Source organism: Pagrus major, chromosome 1 (assembly GCF_040436345.1).
Source record: "Pagrus major chromosome 1, Pma_NU_1.0".
NCBI lineage: Eukaryota > Metazoa > Chordata > Actinopteri > Spariformes > Sparidae > Pagrus > Pagrus major.
The window spans coordinates 19943463-19960830 of record NC_133215.1 but is presented as its reverse complement, the minus strand read 5'-3'; the positions used below and the strand labels follow the sequence as shown (position 1 = coordinate 19960830).

The 17368-nt window shown below is 41.3% G+C and overlaps 1 protein-coding gene across 1 annotated transcript in view; it reads right to left on the bottom strand.

Annotated features, from left to right (window-relative positions):
* LOC140996064 (microtubule-associated serine/threonine-protein kinase 1-like) overlaps positions 1 to 17368 on the bottom strand; it is a 70742-nt gene that overhangs the window by 34483 nt on the left and 18891 nt on the right. The window contains exon 3 of the mRNA XM_073466333.1: positions 454 to 542. Within this exon, the coding sequence (XP_073322434.1) occupies positions 454 to 542 (89 nt within the window). The remainder of the gene's footprint in view (positions 1 to 453; positions 543 to 17368) is intronic.

The window sequence follows — 17368 nt, the reverse complement described above, 5'->3', positions numbered from 1 at the left end:
AAGTGTGAAGTTGATCTTTAGTTGATCGCTTTCTTTCATCTATTTATTTATTTTACAAATACTCAACAAAAAGCCCTGGATTTTATGTCAAGAGGAAGTTCACACTACTTTCACCCGTACATTATCATCAAACTGGCGAACTTAAAATGAATAAAACTTTAAAACATTACCTTGTCTGTGAACAAACAAACCAGACAACCAGATTATTTTACTGTGCACTAGCCGTGAGCTAATGTTAGTGAGCAACGGCGCACATCAAGCTGAGCAGCGGCTCTGCCCCCCTCACTCCACCCGGACCTCCCAAAACAACACACAGCAAATGTCTTTTGTTTTGTCTTGATAGAGAGCCCCCTAGTGGCAGGAGTAAACACAGCTAAATTGTCAAGTAAAAATAAAATAAAATAAAATAACCATATATGCTGTTGTTATCATATGTAACTTTTATACACTGACCTATGTGTCCAGGCAGTGGGGAGTGCGGCCGTGGCAGGGTGGGAGATGTACTTGTCAGGATGAGGCTTTTCCGGTTACTGGTTCTGCAACTAGAACACACATGAGAACAAAGAGCACATCAATGTTTGTCTTCATTATATTTGAGGCTCCATCGATACCAGACGGATGATCGCCGGCACACACACCACAGAGTGACCCCAGGTTAATGAATATACTGTCTTTGTTTGGCCTTGAGTCTGCGTGTTGTCACCATGAGTAAATGTATAGCCTACAGGACAGTGTGTGAGTTGTATCGTGGGTACAGTATGTTTTCTGTGCATTTGTGTGTGTGTGTGTGTGTGTGTGCGTGCAGCCCATCATGCAAGACTTTATTGACATCCGCCCACCCACAGGGGAGAGCGACAAAGCAACAAAGATTTTTAATTTCCTCCAGGTCTGGGCCCCACGATGGCTGCTGCCATGAAATATAATGGCAGGAGTGATGGGGCGATGGAGAGACATATGGAGAGGAAGAAAAGGACCGAGGAGGATATAGGTGTGGACCATAATGAAGAACTGGAATTATTGAACCATAAAGGCTTCACTCGCTGCTCCACCACAGGAAGCGTCTTTGAATTTCACAAAGGAGCAGAAACACACACACATACACACACACACACACACACACACACACACACTGACAAGGGTTTTCGTCTTACATAACAGCTCGTAAAGTGGGAAGTGGATTTTTCAGGTGTTATCTTCATGTGTGGTTGTGTGTGCTCGTAGGCCTTCTCGTGCTCGTCTCAGTGCTTCACTGGAGAGCCTGTCAGACCAGATTTTGCAGAGCCACATCTGACAAACAGAGCAAGTTTGCTCCACGTTGCATCAGCCAGCTCACTGCTCTACATCTGCACAGGAAGTGCAGTTAATCATAGATGCACACATCCAAAAAATAAAAAAAACACATTGGTATCTGATGTATCTCCTTCGATCTATAATCTATAACCTCGTCTCGCAGTCCTCCCACATCTTCCCTATCTCTCCCTCATCTTCAGCAGTTGTTTCGAGCACTCTGAGACATCAAACCCCTGGCAGGATTTTATCGGTGGCAGTGAGCCTCTGCGGGCGCCAGCTGAGGGAGGGCTTGTACTCAACCTTGCAGAACAGAGGAGGATCATATTGAAATATTTAAGGGAAATGCATTAGCTTTGGACAGAGGACTGGAAGTGGCTTTACGCCGTCTTTCGCTACAGCACTCAGAAGATGAGAACAGAGGAGAAGGGGGAAGGGTGGAGGGAGGGAGGGAAAAAAGAACAAGACAAAAAAGACTGGAAGAGCACACAGTATATCCCTCTGATTTCCTTCATGTGTCATCTTTTCTTCAACCGGTTATGCTCTCGAACCTGCCCGCAATCGTCTTCCCTTTCAATCGCTTCTTAACCTGTAGTCAAATCCACTTTCTCACTGCTGCTCTTCCTCAATCAAAGGCTGAATCACTTGAGCATAGGCTCGCCGAGCTTCACTCCAGAACACATTCTTAGCTTTTGATTCATGATTCATCACATCTACAGCAGCCTGACTCTACTGGCAAATCGTCAAATGGCAGTGATTCATATTTAGGTATTTCATATTTCAGGGAAATGGACTTAATCTCACCTGCCTCATTCCTGTAACTTTTAAATTCTTAGTCACAAAAAAATCTCTTCACCATCTTTTGATAACTCATCACTCATTTCTCCTTCATTTCTTCTCCGCTTTCTCCTTCTTCAAAATTAACTCTCTTACTGATGAATAATTGAAAATGTGGAAAGTACAGAAAACTGACTCTTCCCCTCTATAACTCCCTTTTTAGGGTTATAGAGTCGACTAAACTATTAAAGACAGCAACAGAATGAAAACCCACCAGGGCAAAGCAATCTAATCTTCCCATAAAGCCAGAAGTCTGTTGCAGCCACAATGATTTATAACATTGTTATCTTAAATGAATGCTGCAAAAGGGCATCTTGCCTAAAGCATTTGTACTGTAAAAAAAAAGGTTAAATAGGAGTGCTGCTCTTTACTCTATACTCGAGCAGCCAGACGCATATTTATCACCAGTAAAGGTCACATTAGAGTCCTGCTACTTCCTGCAAAAGCTATGAGATGCACATATGAAGCAGCAGGGGGGAGAGGAGGGCCGAGACATCCATCTGTGGGTGCTCTAACATCCACTTATACTATATCTGCTGTATTCCAGTGTATGCTGTTATTTGTCTCAACCTGACTTTTTGCCTTTCTCTGCAGTCAGTTATTTACTCAAGTTCAAAAAGTGACTTTGGGTAAACTACAAACTTACATTTTATACATGGGTTTTACAACACTGACAGGAGAGAGAATTATACAGTCGACTCATCACAGAGCCTTGTGTCTACACTGCAAACTGGTCTATTGGAGTCGGTTTTGTTGGATAGACTGATCAACAGATGGGCGACAAATTAAACGTAAAACCAACAAAGTCTCTAATTAAACCAGCATGAATTGATTTTATTTTTTTATTTTTTTTGGTCATTTGGTGGAAGCGCCAAAAACTGTCAACACCTTATCTTCTTATCAAGTTGATATGGCGAATGTGTTAGTTGAAGTTGCCTAACTAAACAAACAACCAGCAACATTCAGATTCTCTTGGAGACATGTTTGTCCCCCCTGATCAACAGAAGTCCAATAATCACTCTCCTTTAAAGCAACATTATGTAGAAATTGACATTTTGTGTGATGTGGCGCCCCACACAGTGTCACCACTGAGTTCATCACCACTGTCATAAATACAAATCCCAGGTCTGTAACTATTTGTCAGACATAATGTAGGTGATAACCACAAATAAAACTCATTACGTCATACCAATGTTATGTGTTGAAAACTTGTATGTTGAAGTAAACATGTATGTAACGCTGTGATCCTACCCTCTCACTGAAGTTACAGCAGTAAAATAAAAGCAAAATAGACAGGAAGATAGCTAAAACGATGACAACGCTTACAGCAGCTTTAAAACGCTCTAGAGAGCGAGAGTGGTAATTCTCTGCGGGTTCATTACTATAAGTGACTGTAAATAGTAATTTGATTCCCTGTTAATATACAAAAATATTGATAAGGGCAGTTCAAATGGGGCCAACATTAACCTCCAGTGCAGCTTCAAGTCACACACATTTTTTATCAGTTTCTTAACTCTAATGGAGAAATGGACTACGTTCCTTCAGAAGAAATTCCCTTATTAGGTGTTTTGATGGTGGTAGTGGAGAGCGCTGTCTAGTACGTTGGGAGTTGTGAGCTTATCATAAGTGCAGAGTCCTGGCAACTATGTTATATACTGTATGTAATGAAAAATTCTGCACAGACAGAGACATCTATATTACAATATGGCAACATTATGCATATATAAACTGCTTCTAGCCTAATAACTGACTATGCTTTTTACAATTTCTCCATATTTCTTGTTTCACCATACTTCCTTCTTTATCTCATGATAAAAGGCAGGGCCAAATATTTAAGGAGGTGTTCATATTAACCTGTCTTGTCCTGCCTTGTTTCCTGTCTCGCCCTGAGAATCCCGGCTACATAATTAGCCGTCACAGTGCTGGCAGTCGGTGAAGGTTACAGGACAGGAGCTATAGGAGGCTGTAAGGAATTATGACTAACATGCTGTAGATTCACTCGACTGGGAAAGCAAAGACGATAAGAGAGGTGGGAATGTGTTGGTAGTGATGTGTGTGTGTGTGTGTGACTTTAAATCATTCTGTCACGGTTATGGTCATGCTGCCGGGGCTCATCCTGCCTCAATCTGGTTAAGAACAGTGTGTGTGAGTGGAGACAGAAATGGTTAGTATGCTGCACGTTGCCATCTTTGCATCATAAATCTAAAACTGTCTCTAGTTTTGTGGTCAAATGCAAACAAGCTCAGTTTACAGCCAAACAATCCTGCACTATATCATCCTCCACCTCCTCTGTTTTCAGGCAGATGGTGATATTTGGATTCACTCGGTCAGTCCGCTTGTGCATAAATGAATTTTGAACAGAACGCTGAAGCTTTACTGAAAACGAGACACTTTCCTTTTAAATATTCAAACCAATTCAGATCCAATTAGGTCAATCAAGAAACAAATTCTCTCTATCCATAATGAACTGACCGAAAACAAGAGAGATGAAGAGGAGAGAGGAGAGGAATGTACAACGTTACCATAGCAACAGATTTAGAGTCAAACATCTCTGACTGTTTTCACCAGAGCGCAAAGTGAGAAACAACTTGTGTTAAACAAATAAAACCGAGAAGGTGAGCGTCAGGCTGATCTCAGGCCAAAAAACATGACCTCACCCTGCAGTGTACCACGACACCGTGTGAGTCAGTGTCTGTTGATGCGGTCGAGCCAAACGGCGTTTGTGTGTTTTTATGCGAACGCCAGTCTTATAATCCATCATAATCCATTGTGTAATCCATCATGCAGGCTCAATCTGTGTGTGACAGAGGAGTAGTGGTGAGGCGTGTGCAGCTGTCAGTCACACAGAGTATGATTCATTGGGGTCAATGGTGCATTTGTTGCTATTGTGTGGGCCTCTGTTGACGGACACCAGAGCTGATGAGAAAGCTGCGAGCGAGAAACTTTTATTATGTGAGAGAAACAAAGTGTGTATGTGTGATAGTGTCAGCCGAGTGTGGCTGAGTCTGTCAAAAGGTGCAAAGAAAGTCAGTGTTTTTCTTTTTTGTTTAATAGGATGCTTGATGGTCCCAAGAGGCCACCTGCATCATGACAAAAAGAGACAGCAGAGAGAAACACGGGAGAAATATTGTGTTTTTATCAAAACAATGAGACACATTTATAACCGCAGTTTGCAGAAATAAATATCCACAACTTCTTTACTACAACGCAAACTGTCATACTAAATTTAACTCTAAAATGTTCAATGTCAAAATGAAATAGCAAAAACCTTCAAGACCCTCATGCTTCGTCACTTGTAGTGTTCATGTAAAGAGATGAGACCAGACATTTCCAACATGCTGTCTTCAGCTGTGGTGATTTCTCTTCTCATGTTGAAGGGGTAGGGTGTCCCAAGAATCGGGACACCCTACCCCTTGGTGTGTTGGCTAAAGACAAAAGCTGTGCCTGGCAACTAAGGCTTTGTATAGTTATGTTTTAGCTACTCAAAGATCTTGGCTTAGTTTAGAAAGAGATTGGGAATATTCAACAAGTCTACACTGACTTGAAGCACGAGATGAAACGCTCTGAATTTCCAAACTTGAAAACAAAACCACAATCTTTACCGTTCCTTCAACCTATTATAATCAATATCTGCACATCAAAAATCAACCAAAAGACTACTTAGAATCTGAAAGGTGTTGCTTGTAGATACAGAGCCAAAAATAATCATCACCAACTCTGCAGGTCCCCTCAGTTTTAAGCAGCATTTTAGTGTCTTTCAGCTGATTGTTTTGGTTTTGCTACTGTACACTACCTACTCAGCATCAAACAGCAGACAGACACAGTTAGTGTCTAGCTGGTGAACATTTAGCATTTAGCAGATAAAGCCAGATATTTCCTTCAGGAGTTGGTGGAGACCAAAAACTGAGCTAAAAGAGAGACGATATTATACTTAAATTCATCAGGACAGAAACACGACTTCGATTCTGAAATTAATGATAATGTGAACCGCTAGTTGTGTAAATAAGGACATGTTTGCTAACGCCTTATCAGTAACAACTTTAGAATAAAACCTTGTCATATGGTACATCGATGTTGACGTTGATTGGTCGGCTGCCTGAAGTGACCAAAAAATCAATCTGTACCGCTTTAACTAAGTGTTTTACTAAGTGTATAAGGACATGAACCCAAGGCAAAACAAATTAGTGGTTTACAAAGGTATTTTGTAGGTGACAGGTTTGCATGGTGACACAGCAGTGTGAAGAATATAATACAAACAGTGTCAAAAGTAGCCAACAGAGAAGAGACAGCCAGCAACCCCTGCCTCTGTCCCTCTGCTCCCAATAATGAAACCCAGGGCTTTCATTGGCTACAGCACTCTGGTCAGCCTGCTGTGGGGGGGTCAGAGGTTAAATCTGTGGTAATGACTCGTGCAGAAGCTTTGACGAGCAATTATCCCCCTGCAGGCCTTTGGCTGGCACTGGGCCATTACTCTCTCTCACACACAGTCCCATGAATGTGCACGAGCGCAGTGTCGGCCTCTAAACACTGGCCCAGAACTGTCCAGAACTGTCTACACTCATTACTGCAATAAATGTAATACAAACAGCATCACTTGGATACAGGTCATTTAAACTACACTTCCCATACTTCCCTGGTGCTGATAGACTCTCTCAGTTGTAAGTTATGAGTTAGGATGGAACAAATGCTTAAAGTGCCTGTCCAGTAATAAAAATAGGCTACTGCTGGTTAATTAGTACAATGCTATTGGGTATGATAGCAGGATACATACCAAGGTAACTGCTGAAACTGGGCACACAACAGAACCGCTACTACAAAGCAGAGCAAGAAACACCAAACTACTTCCACACTTCTGAAGTCGTTCTCCATTTTGGAACTAATGCTGCAATCCCTTTCAAGTCGGAAGTCGATATTTCTGAGTCGGTATTCCCGACTTCCAATCTAAATGTGTCCCAGCGCGTTTACTCAGGAAAACATGGACTCCTGCAGCAAACTGATGATTTTATGGCAAGTCTATGAATTTGACATGCAACTACAGCAGCTGATTCAACAGATTAGGGCACTTAAAAAAAGACAGGAGGAGCAGGCTCGTACAGCATGCTCACAAAGTCTTCTATCAAGCATAAATCAACTGTAATCAACACTACTGTACATAGCCTAAAGTAACAGCAGCTGATAGCAGCGTAACTCCTCCATCACGGAGTCATCAAGAAGTTGAAAAATTGCCATTATCACTACATGGTTTTGTTTTTTCGTATTAGATATGATACACATATCTGGAATGACATAATGTGGCACATCCCTAGATGTAAAACTACAAAAACAAGATCTATGATGTGATAAACTGAAATGATGCTTTAAGGCTGAAACAGAAAAGATTTTCATGTGAAAATACCCTCATCACACCAGGCTACATCACAAAAGAACAAAACAGCTAATTGCCAAAAAAATTACCTCATAGATTAAAAAAAAAAAAAACTTTTATCAGCTGGTGCTCACAGGTGGCCAAGAAACCTTTCCCACCAACAGGAAGTGGAGCAGAACAGTCTGCATGCTGGCGGCTCTGCGAGGCTGTACAGCAGCATGTTAACATACTGAAGGTATAACATTTACCACGATCGCCACAGTAGTTTAGCATTTCATATTTTTATATACTTGTTTAAACAATCTCATGTTGGCCTGAGGGCACTGAAGGTGAAAAGAACGTCTGCCTGTTCTGTGCTTTGATCAGTAATTAATGAAAAACCCAGAAAAAGGGACCTAAAAACAAATCATTCAGCTGATTGATTTTGGATTTCAAAGACAGAGATTATTCTGAATTTTCATCTTTGTATTTTTAATTTCTGACTTGAAACTGAACCTTATTTGTAAATAAAAGTAAGCGTAATCCTCATTAAAGACAAAACATATTCTAATAGTATCACACTGCAGTATATCTACTATGGTCACCCATGATTTCCCTTGAAATATAAACCTATAAATAGATTTTCCATTATCTGTATCCCCATACAGTATATAAACAGTTATAAATACTAGTTTCTCTGGCCCTTCACAGTTATTTCCTAAATGAACTCTCATGAGGAGACTGTCCTCTCTTCTCCATTCAACTCCTCTGCAAAGCTCGGTCCACAAACAATAAGGCCTCTGACTGGTTTATATTATAGCCAGGCAGCTGAACACCTTCATTACAACGGACGATCTCTGATAAGAAAACAACAGCGCAGACCATGAGCCATTAAAACAGAACACCTCCACATCAGGCAGAATCAATTAAAGGAATGAGGCGATTCAGGATGAAGCGCAGACACTGATAGCCCATCATGAGAGGACGTTTAACTGTCTGGTGTAGGATGTTATGGACGCAGGCATCAACATGTGTGTTCCTGTGTGTGTGTGTATGTATGTTGTGTGTGTTGTGTGTGTGTGAGCTGTTGGACCATTACTGATTATCCATTTGCATGCACATGTGAGCCTGTGACAGGTGTGGGTGAGCGCTTGTGCATACTTAATGCATTTTACCTAGCAGATTATTAACTCTGCATGTGTGTGTGTGTGTGTGTGTGTGTGTGTGTGGTGTCTGTCAGTTAGTAGTGTCATTTTCTGCCCTAAGTGCTGACTCACAGGGCACAGAGGACACCAGACCTTCCTGATGTTACACCATCGATCCATCCAAGCTCACTTCCTGTCAGGTGACATCGCTCTCTCTCTGTCTCTCCCTCAGGACCTCTTAAAGGTGAGTGCATGTTTACGACTGTGGGAAATGGGATGGAAATGGATGGAAAAAAATGCTACCCCTTTAAAAAAGCTTTCTGGACCAACAGGCTGGTCGCTGTTAGTGCATCCTATTACGCAACATCCGCTGGTGTCCAAAACATCCACCAGGATCTAGTTGGATCCCAAACTGGGAACTTGCCAAATGAAGCCATGTGGGCAGGTTTATCAAGCATGAGGCATTCAGATGGAGATTGAGAGGATGATTGAGTGATGCTGACAGGCAGCAGATGAAAGCAAACAGGTGATGTAAGAAAAAGAAAAGAGGATGGGAGAAAAGATAAACAACGGGATGAAACCAGGACGAGAGCATGTGACAGAACCGTCTTGGTGTTAGGGGTTAGTCACATGGCTTTCTTGTTGCTATGCAATGTGGTTCAGAGACATAAATAGAGGCTTTTGCTGTTGCTCCCCATAAAAAAGAGGCTAAATAAGGAAAGAAAAAAAATCATCACAAAGCCGACTAGAAAAGTAACAACTATAGCTTCCCAGTTGCACAAGAGAGAGAAAAGGTAGTAAGCAGGGAAGGCAGAGAAAGAAGGTCAGAGAAAACATGAAATACTGACTGAGTCACCCAGTCATTTCAGCATGTTTGAAAAATAACAACAATTTTGGCTTTTAAAGCTGTGACTAAGAGGCAATTCTCAGTTTACAATAGGACTTGATGCTAGTTCAATAAATAAAGAAAGGTAGTGTCTTTTTTGTGACTGATTATGTAATGATCTGGCGCTGTAAGTCAGCTTGTTGTATGATTGAATTGGCAGACAAGTCAGTTGACTACCTAAATTACTGAGCAACAGAGTGGATGATGAAAACGCTGGCTGACAGTCAGATGGATTTCTGGCTAAACTAGTGCCTAACTGTCTCACCTGGTTAGATGATTTTATAGCAGACTAATAAAAAACAAGTCTGTCAGTGCCTGGAGCTGTTAAATAAACTCACATGAAGAGGAGCTCAGCTACAATTGACATCCCACTAAGTCATCTCATCTGTGCTGCTTGGTCCCTCTTAACACTTTGGCTTGAGTTGATATTACAAGTGCAGAGCCCGGAGGTGATTAGCCTAGCTTAGCATAAAGACTGTAGTCAGGGAGTGGCAGCTGGGGGGCTCTATCTATAGTTCAAAATACGCAGCAGCAAAGACATGCAGCAAAGGGCCTCAGGTCGGACTCGAACCCTGGGCCGCTGCAGCGAAGACAAAGCCTCTGCACATGGGACGTCCGCTCTACCAACTTAGCTTATGGGCGCCCCTGGTTTCATACTTGGATAAACATGACAGTGGCATCTTCTCATTTAATTCTCAGCAAGGATGCGAATGAGCCTAATGTTCACCTATTATTTTTTTTAGAAAAAAATAATCTCATGTCAAAGTCCAATTACTGAACTAGCTTTTTCTGAGCTTCGTCAGTTAGTGGTACTGGCTCAGGTGTCATCACACGCCCAAAGACCATCTTTGAAACGAGACAGAGATCTCCATCTTCCACCATTTCAAGTGACTGATGTTCAACACTTAAATGAGGTGATGACATTGAAAGCCTAATAAAAGTAAGAAAGTGGACCCTGATTTTTTTGTTATTTCTTTTTTTGGCTTTATTTGACAGGAAGAGACAGTTGGGGGAGTGAGGGGGGGTGATGTGCAGCAAAGGCCTCAGGTTGGAATCAAATCCAGGCCGCTGCAGCAAGAACAAAGACTTTGTACATTGGGAGCATGTTGTACCAGGTCAGGTTAAGATTATTTTGTCACAGTTTTTTCTCTTATTTGTGTGAGTACAGCCTGGAATATGCTCTGGTTTGATTATCTGGTTTTGGTCTCATCTTTCGCCGTAAAGGTAAACCAGGTTTGATGATAAAAGATATGACATTTCACCAAATCAGAGTCATTTTACACATGTTTCAGAATAAACAACAGAGGTTGAGCCCAGATAAGCTCCCTGGTTGTGATCAAAGATGATCAAAAAATCTGACTTGCAGTCAATATCAATGTGTCCAAAGATTTAGTGGTTTGAAACACACCACAGTCGGGGCACAGGACATAAATACAACACAACAGGACACAATAAACATCCAGACATCTATTTTAGTCACTTCCCTCCAGCCGGAGGTGTTGTCACATGTCTTCTAAAAGTGTGAAAGTGTATCCTCAGGCAGAGTGATGCAGCAGGAAGTTGTGGCAGTGCAAAGACCTATCTGGATCTTTTCTTCATGTGTCACTATCGGTCTCTCGTCTGCTGGTTTCCTGTTTGTCTGCATCTGCCTCTCCACCTTGCGTTTGTCTGTCTGTGTGGTTGTTATCATCTCAACTCTCTGCAGCTACTGTATGTGAAGACCTGAGAGACGCTCTGAATCGCCACAATCAGGATATTTCATTCTGTTCCCAACGTGACCTTATTCAAAGCCAATGATCCACAGCCAACACTTCCTTCAGTGAGAAGCACTCATTTGCATGAGTGGAGAGCCTCGCAGCATGTCTAATAGACATTAAAAAAGGCTCAATCTGATTATGGCTGATGCATAAGGATTCACAACCAAGCAAGCCCACAGCTTCTATCTCTTAGAAGAGAGTTATAATAGAGATGGCAGTATGATGCTTAACTTAATAAAATGTCTGGCGTAATACTACTAGACTTGAAGTTATGATGCTAATGGATTTAAACGAGCTTCGAGGAACAGATAAATGGTTCAATTGTAAATGAACAGCTTTGGCATTTCCTGACCAGATGAGTTTTTCTTTGTGGTTTGCATGAAGTAAATTCTTTGATTTAAAGTTCTATGAGAACTTAACACAATCGTGACACGAAGGACAGACAATGCAGTATCACACCAAATAGACCCGCCAGTCCACCATGTCACTGTCGTGTTTGGCCTCAAATATCCATGAAAGCAACACGTTCTCTTCCGTGGTCAAGTTACCAATAACACAGGTGCTACGTCCAGTAACATTTTCAGAAAGAATTATGGGATAAACTTTTGATGACATTATCTACAATAAACAATCATGTATTTTTCTGGTGGTTTGTTGAGAAACAAACGGGAAGTGGTTACAATATTTTTTTATTAAAAAATGTCTGGATCCGTCCCCTTACCCAGAACCGCAACAAAAGTTATTCTGGGCCGAGACACCTCCTCCATCCGAGTTTCATGGAAATCTGTTGAGTAGTTTTTGTAATTGCAAATTTCTGCTAATGAAAATGACTTTAATTTCTGTTCAATTACTTGATTAACCAGCTTACTGCATTCTGGAGGTTAATGCTGAATGAATGCTACATCATCCAGTAGTCAAATACAACACTGGTAGAAAAAAATCAAAATAATGTCCTTTTTTAAATATAAAGGTCACAACTTCTGAGTTTACACACGTACAACAACCTGTGCATGGCTAAGGCATAAGGCGGCTGTAATCAACCTGAATGATCACCAAACATTAACATAAACTATTTTTACAAAACAATGTATGCAGATGTCGCCTCAACATTCACAGAGCTTTTATTATTTAAAAAAAATGTGCACAGGGCTCTTCTTAAACACAAGTAGTACACAATTCAATTATTCTGTATGTTAGGAATCAATATTAAAAAAACAGTGGACAAATTCTTTATGCTCACATTAGCAATATAGGTCAACGATGAGTCATATTATCCTATCAGATTAATAGTTAGACAGTGACTTTATAAATTAATAATGCTGATTTTCCATAACATTAATTAAAAGAGCCTAAATGCACAGCTTAACTATCAGCTCTAAGCAGATTTATATTTATCTGGAAAGAGTTCTTTCAGGAGGCTGAATTTCATTCACATGCAGAGCATGTTGCCAGGTTGTCTCCCAGCTCGCGGCTGTATATGAGATGTTATGTTATCATGTCATTGCAATATCAAAGATAAACCACCAACAGTCTGTGTGTTTTGGTTAAGGCCAGCCTGAACACCAGCCAGGAACAGATGGTGCTGTCATGGTACAAACAACACGAGCAGAGCATAGAGAGGAGTTTTCAATTTCTATACCATCTTTCACTTCATTAAAAAAGACCAGCCGAGCAATGCGACTGCTCAAATATCACATGAACCTACAACATCTGGTGCTCATGCTAAGCATGTTCCTGTTTTTAACCTCATGTATGAAAAATGTGCAGACAAAAATATCTGAGAAGGCCCTTTCGCTTAGTAACCTCTAAAAGCCATAACACCACTGAGTGTGTGCTTCAATGTAACTATGGTTCATTTGTTGATGCCAGGGTAGATAATTGCAGCACCTACAGTACTTATGAGCTATCAGGTCCATCATCATATAATGTATGCTGCACTGAAGCTTAAAATAGCCTGCATTACCTGTCATACACATGACAGCAACCTCAACAGATGGTACATGTGTGCAAAATGAAACTGCTATAGCAAGGTGAGAGCTGTTTTTTTATATTCGGTTCAGTCTAAGTGTAATTTGTCACGCCATGAGTCAAAGAAAGAGAGCATACAGGCCAAATACATCAAATGGAAAACAGTGTTTTTATGATAGTACTACTTTAGTACACATTTTTCTTTGCTTCACATGTGAAAAATAAATACTAAAGGAGACATATTCTTCTCATTTTCAGGTTCATATTTTTGTGTTGGGTTACTACTAGAATAGGTTTACATGCATTAATGCTCAAAAAAACTTGAGTTTTCTCACACTGTCGAGCGCTGCAACACTGTATTCCCTTCTGTTTTAGCCCCTGTCTCTTTAAGCCCCCCCCCCCCCCAAATACCCAGTCTCCTCTGATTGGTCAGCTCACACATGCCTGAGCCAGCACCACTAACAGCAACGGAGCAGCTGTGCTAAATCAATTATTACGTGCCAAACTAGCCGCTAGGAACTCTAGCCGGTCGCGCTACAGTTTATGTGGACGGGACCTTGGATCACAGGGGGAGTCACTATGGGCGACAGGGCTCAGCTCAACTGGATTTCAGTGAACACAGCTGGACAACACACTGAGAGCCTCCAAAAAAGTCTTCACATTCTCTACATTTTTTTTAGTTTATTTGTTTTTATTTTTACTAAACTAAGCAGCAAACTCACCACCTTTACATCTCCCAACTGAAACTATAGGGGCTATTGGACTATTGCCTCTTGAGGTACAAAGTGGTGTTCGGAGACAGGACAGGCCGGGGCTAGCTGGTAAACATGCTAACTTCACCTCTGCAACACGTTACAAATATCTTAAATTTTCCCTTTAATACATTTGCGTGTTATTCATATGCCTTTGTTAACACCAGGCTGTTATTGTGGGATGAAATGTCCTGTGTGTTGTTCATGAGTGGGATTTTCTGCATCATGCACACTGAACAATATGTATGAGTGGGATAATACTCTATATACTGTGTGTGAGTGGGATAAACATGCATTCTCATGTTCTTGGCAAGAAAAACTTCATTCTCTCGTTCGTCATCCAGCTTTAGTCCCTCACTGCTCCCGCTCTGTTTCTCCGTCTCCCTTTCATGATCTCAAAAGCCAAAACAACAACAGAGAGGAGTTTACCTTCCAGTTTGAAAAACAAGTGAGAAGGAAGGAAGTAGACGAACAGACTGAGAGGCTGAGAGTATATCGTCATGGGCCCGGTTAACCCCGGTGGGCTACTCTTAAAATGTAGGCTGAGACACTACCTCAGGCTCAGCCTTTCATCCTACCCCGCTCTCTTCTTCCTGTAGCTGTGCTGCTTTCTGTCTCGTGCCTCCTGCTCTCTCTCTTAAATCACTTAATTTTACTGTCTTCCTTCGGCTCAATCTGTTCGGGAGTGGGCACAAAGCATTATCTCTCTTAATTGCCACAGCCGGCCAGGAAAACACAACATGCACAAATGAAACAATGCAAACATACACACACACAACAGAGAGAGATAGGAAGCATGGTAATTAAAAAGTAAAATGAGAGAAATATCGGGGAGAATTCATGATATTTATAACTCTTAATTAGGCCTTCGGATTGTTTGAAACTTTTCCATGCTACTGCTGATACAATACTTGAATTTCGGCATCAACAGCAACAAATAATACTTTTTTAAACACCTTATTTTGAGAGATGGAATGAAACACGCTCAGTTGCTAGTTAATTAGGTACACATAGCTCACACTGATGCAGTCCAATCCAACAGTCCTTTAACAAATCTTCCTTTAACGAAGGTTTTAATGTTCAGTTACTGTTAAAGTTGTTCTAGAGAGGTGTTGACTCAACTGAATGATCATTTTTGGAGGTTGTAGTGTGAACTGTGTTGGATTATACAAAGTGTCTATGAATATTGTTTTTGTCCACCACATTTATATCAGTGAGCGTAGACTAAATACCACAAAGACCTTTCTGTATGATGCAACACAGTTCAACAGCACCACAAAAAATGATCATAAAGTTGAATCAACACCTGTCTCACAGCATTATAACCTTCTTTGGGATGGACCAATTATCTATTATATATTTATATGTGATTTTATATGTGATATATGTGATCGGACCCGAGCACAGGCATTAATAATTAATATAAATAAACTATATAAAAATAGCAGTCTTTTTGCTGATGGTCTCGTTTGCTGGTACAGGTCATTTATAATCATCAGAGGAATCACAAGACTGTTTCATAAACACTTAGAAGTTCCTCGTAGTCACTTCTAGTGATAATAGGCTAATTAATCAATAGCGAAAATAACCTTTAGTTAGAGTCCCACCAGTAATGACAACGCGCTGACCTCTACACAAGTCGAGTGTAATCTTATGTCACGCTGCTGATAAACACCCATGAAGAAAATTCACATGTGGGACAACAAACTGTAAACATGCTTGGCTCTTACAAACCCACAGCAAACACACACATACAGCCTGATAAGCAAACACAACCTTCAGCAAACATACTCATACACACACTTGTCCTCTCTTATAAACACACACACACTCTGCATGGTGGCTGACAGTCAGAGTGAGGGAGGCTTAATTCTTGTTCATATGTACAGAATATCCTGCTGTTCATTTCCTGCACAGTGGGAGCAACGATGAAGACTCAGACTAATCCCCCAGTGATCAGATGAGATGAAGACGGCTAAAATGAAGCACCGCAGGGGGGAGTTAAGGAGAGGAGAGGAGAGGAGAGGAGAGGAGAGGAGAGGAGAGGAGAGGAGAGGAGAGGAGAGGAGAGGAGAGGAGAGGAGAGGAGAGGTCAATGAGGTCGCCAGAATAAAATGTTGCCATTATACGTTTCTGCAAACAATGGATACGTTTAATTTGTACGTTTCATATAAACAATTCTACAGTACATGTCATATCATGTTCAGATTACTGTGTATGAGCTGACTTTGATGTCAGGAGGAGGAGAAGATTGGTGGTTGCCCTGACAGCTAGGCCAGATGGCTGTCAGGCAAGTGACTGCTGTCTGAGATGGCGTGTCAACATTTGTCAGCATGAAACCGCTGGATATTTTTGGTGAGATATTACGATTTATTCCAGCCATGATTTAGGCAATGAACCCAGATATTTTGGATGAGATGACAGGGTGATTTGTAGCTGAAAATCAAGTGGTTTTAACTAGATGCTGTGACAATTTGTAGCCTAAAATCAGGTTTTAACGAGACGTCATAAAAATTTCGTCTGCGAAGCACAACCCCTGTTCGAGACGGTGTTTCAACATTTGTGAGCATGAAACCACTGGATTTTCTTGCCGAGACGTTAAGACAAGTGGTTTTTGTGCCTAAACCTAACAGGACCAGAAGCAGAGCATTGTTACACCATAAAACTGTAAATTGAGCATAAAGATTAGCAAGCAACATAAAGAAACAAGTGTTATCATATCAAACATGAAGTGTCCAGCGTGCATTGCCAACATTTTTTCTGGCGACTGGGTTGGGAAAAGAGGGGAATGAGTCGAGTCACACGGAAGAATTGAGTAAAACAGCCACAAAGAGAATGTGAGAGAGGAGAGGAAAAGATGGAGGACAAACGGATGACAGTAGGGACAGGAAATAAAGGCGAGAGAAAAGGTGGATGAGAGAGAAAGAGGTGAGGAGGAAGGGAGAAGAAGAGCGAGTGCCAGGCAGACAGCACTGTCCACTGTTGGCTCTCTGCTACACTCCCTGGACACTGACAATAATGCCTTCACTTCATAATGCTATCTCTGGCACACAGGCTGCCGGCCAAGCGCACACATACCTTCCAGTGTGTGTATGCATGTGTGTACATGTGTGTGACAGAGTGAGACATCACCAGCCATAATCTAAAGCGGACTAAATCCTTGTGCACATGTGCATCACTACAATCAAGCTCAAGTAGGATATAAATGAATTCAAATCCAGCAAGTCTATGGATGTGACACACACACACACACACACACACACACACACACACACACACACACACAAGAAAACAAATGATCAATCCTCAATGTACTTTAAAATCCCTGCAGGGATATACTTATCAGATGGAAAAACTAACTGTATGCACAAAATCACATTACATATACACAC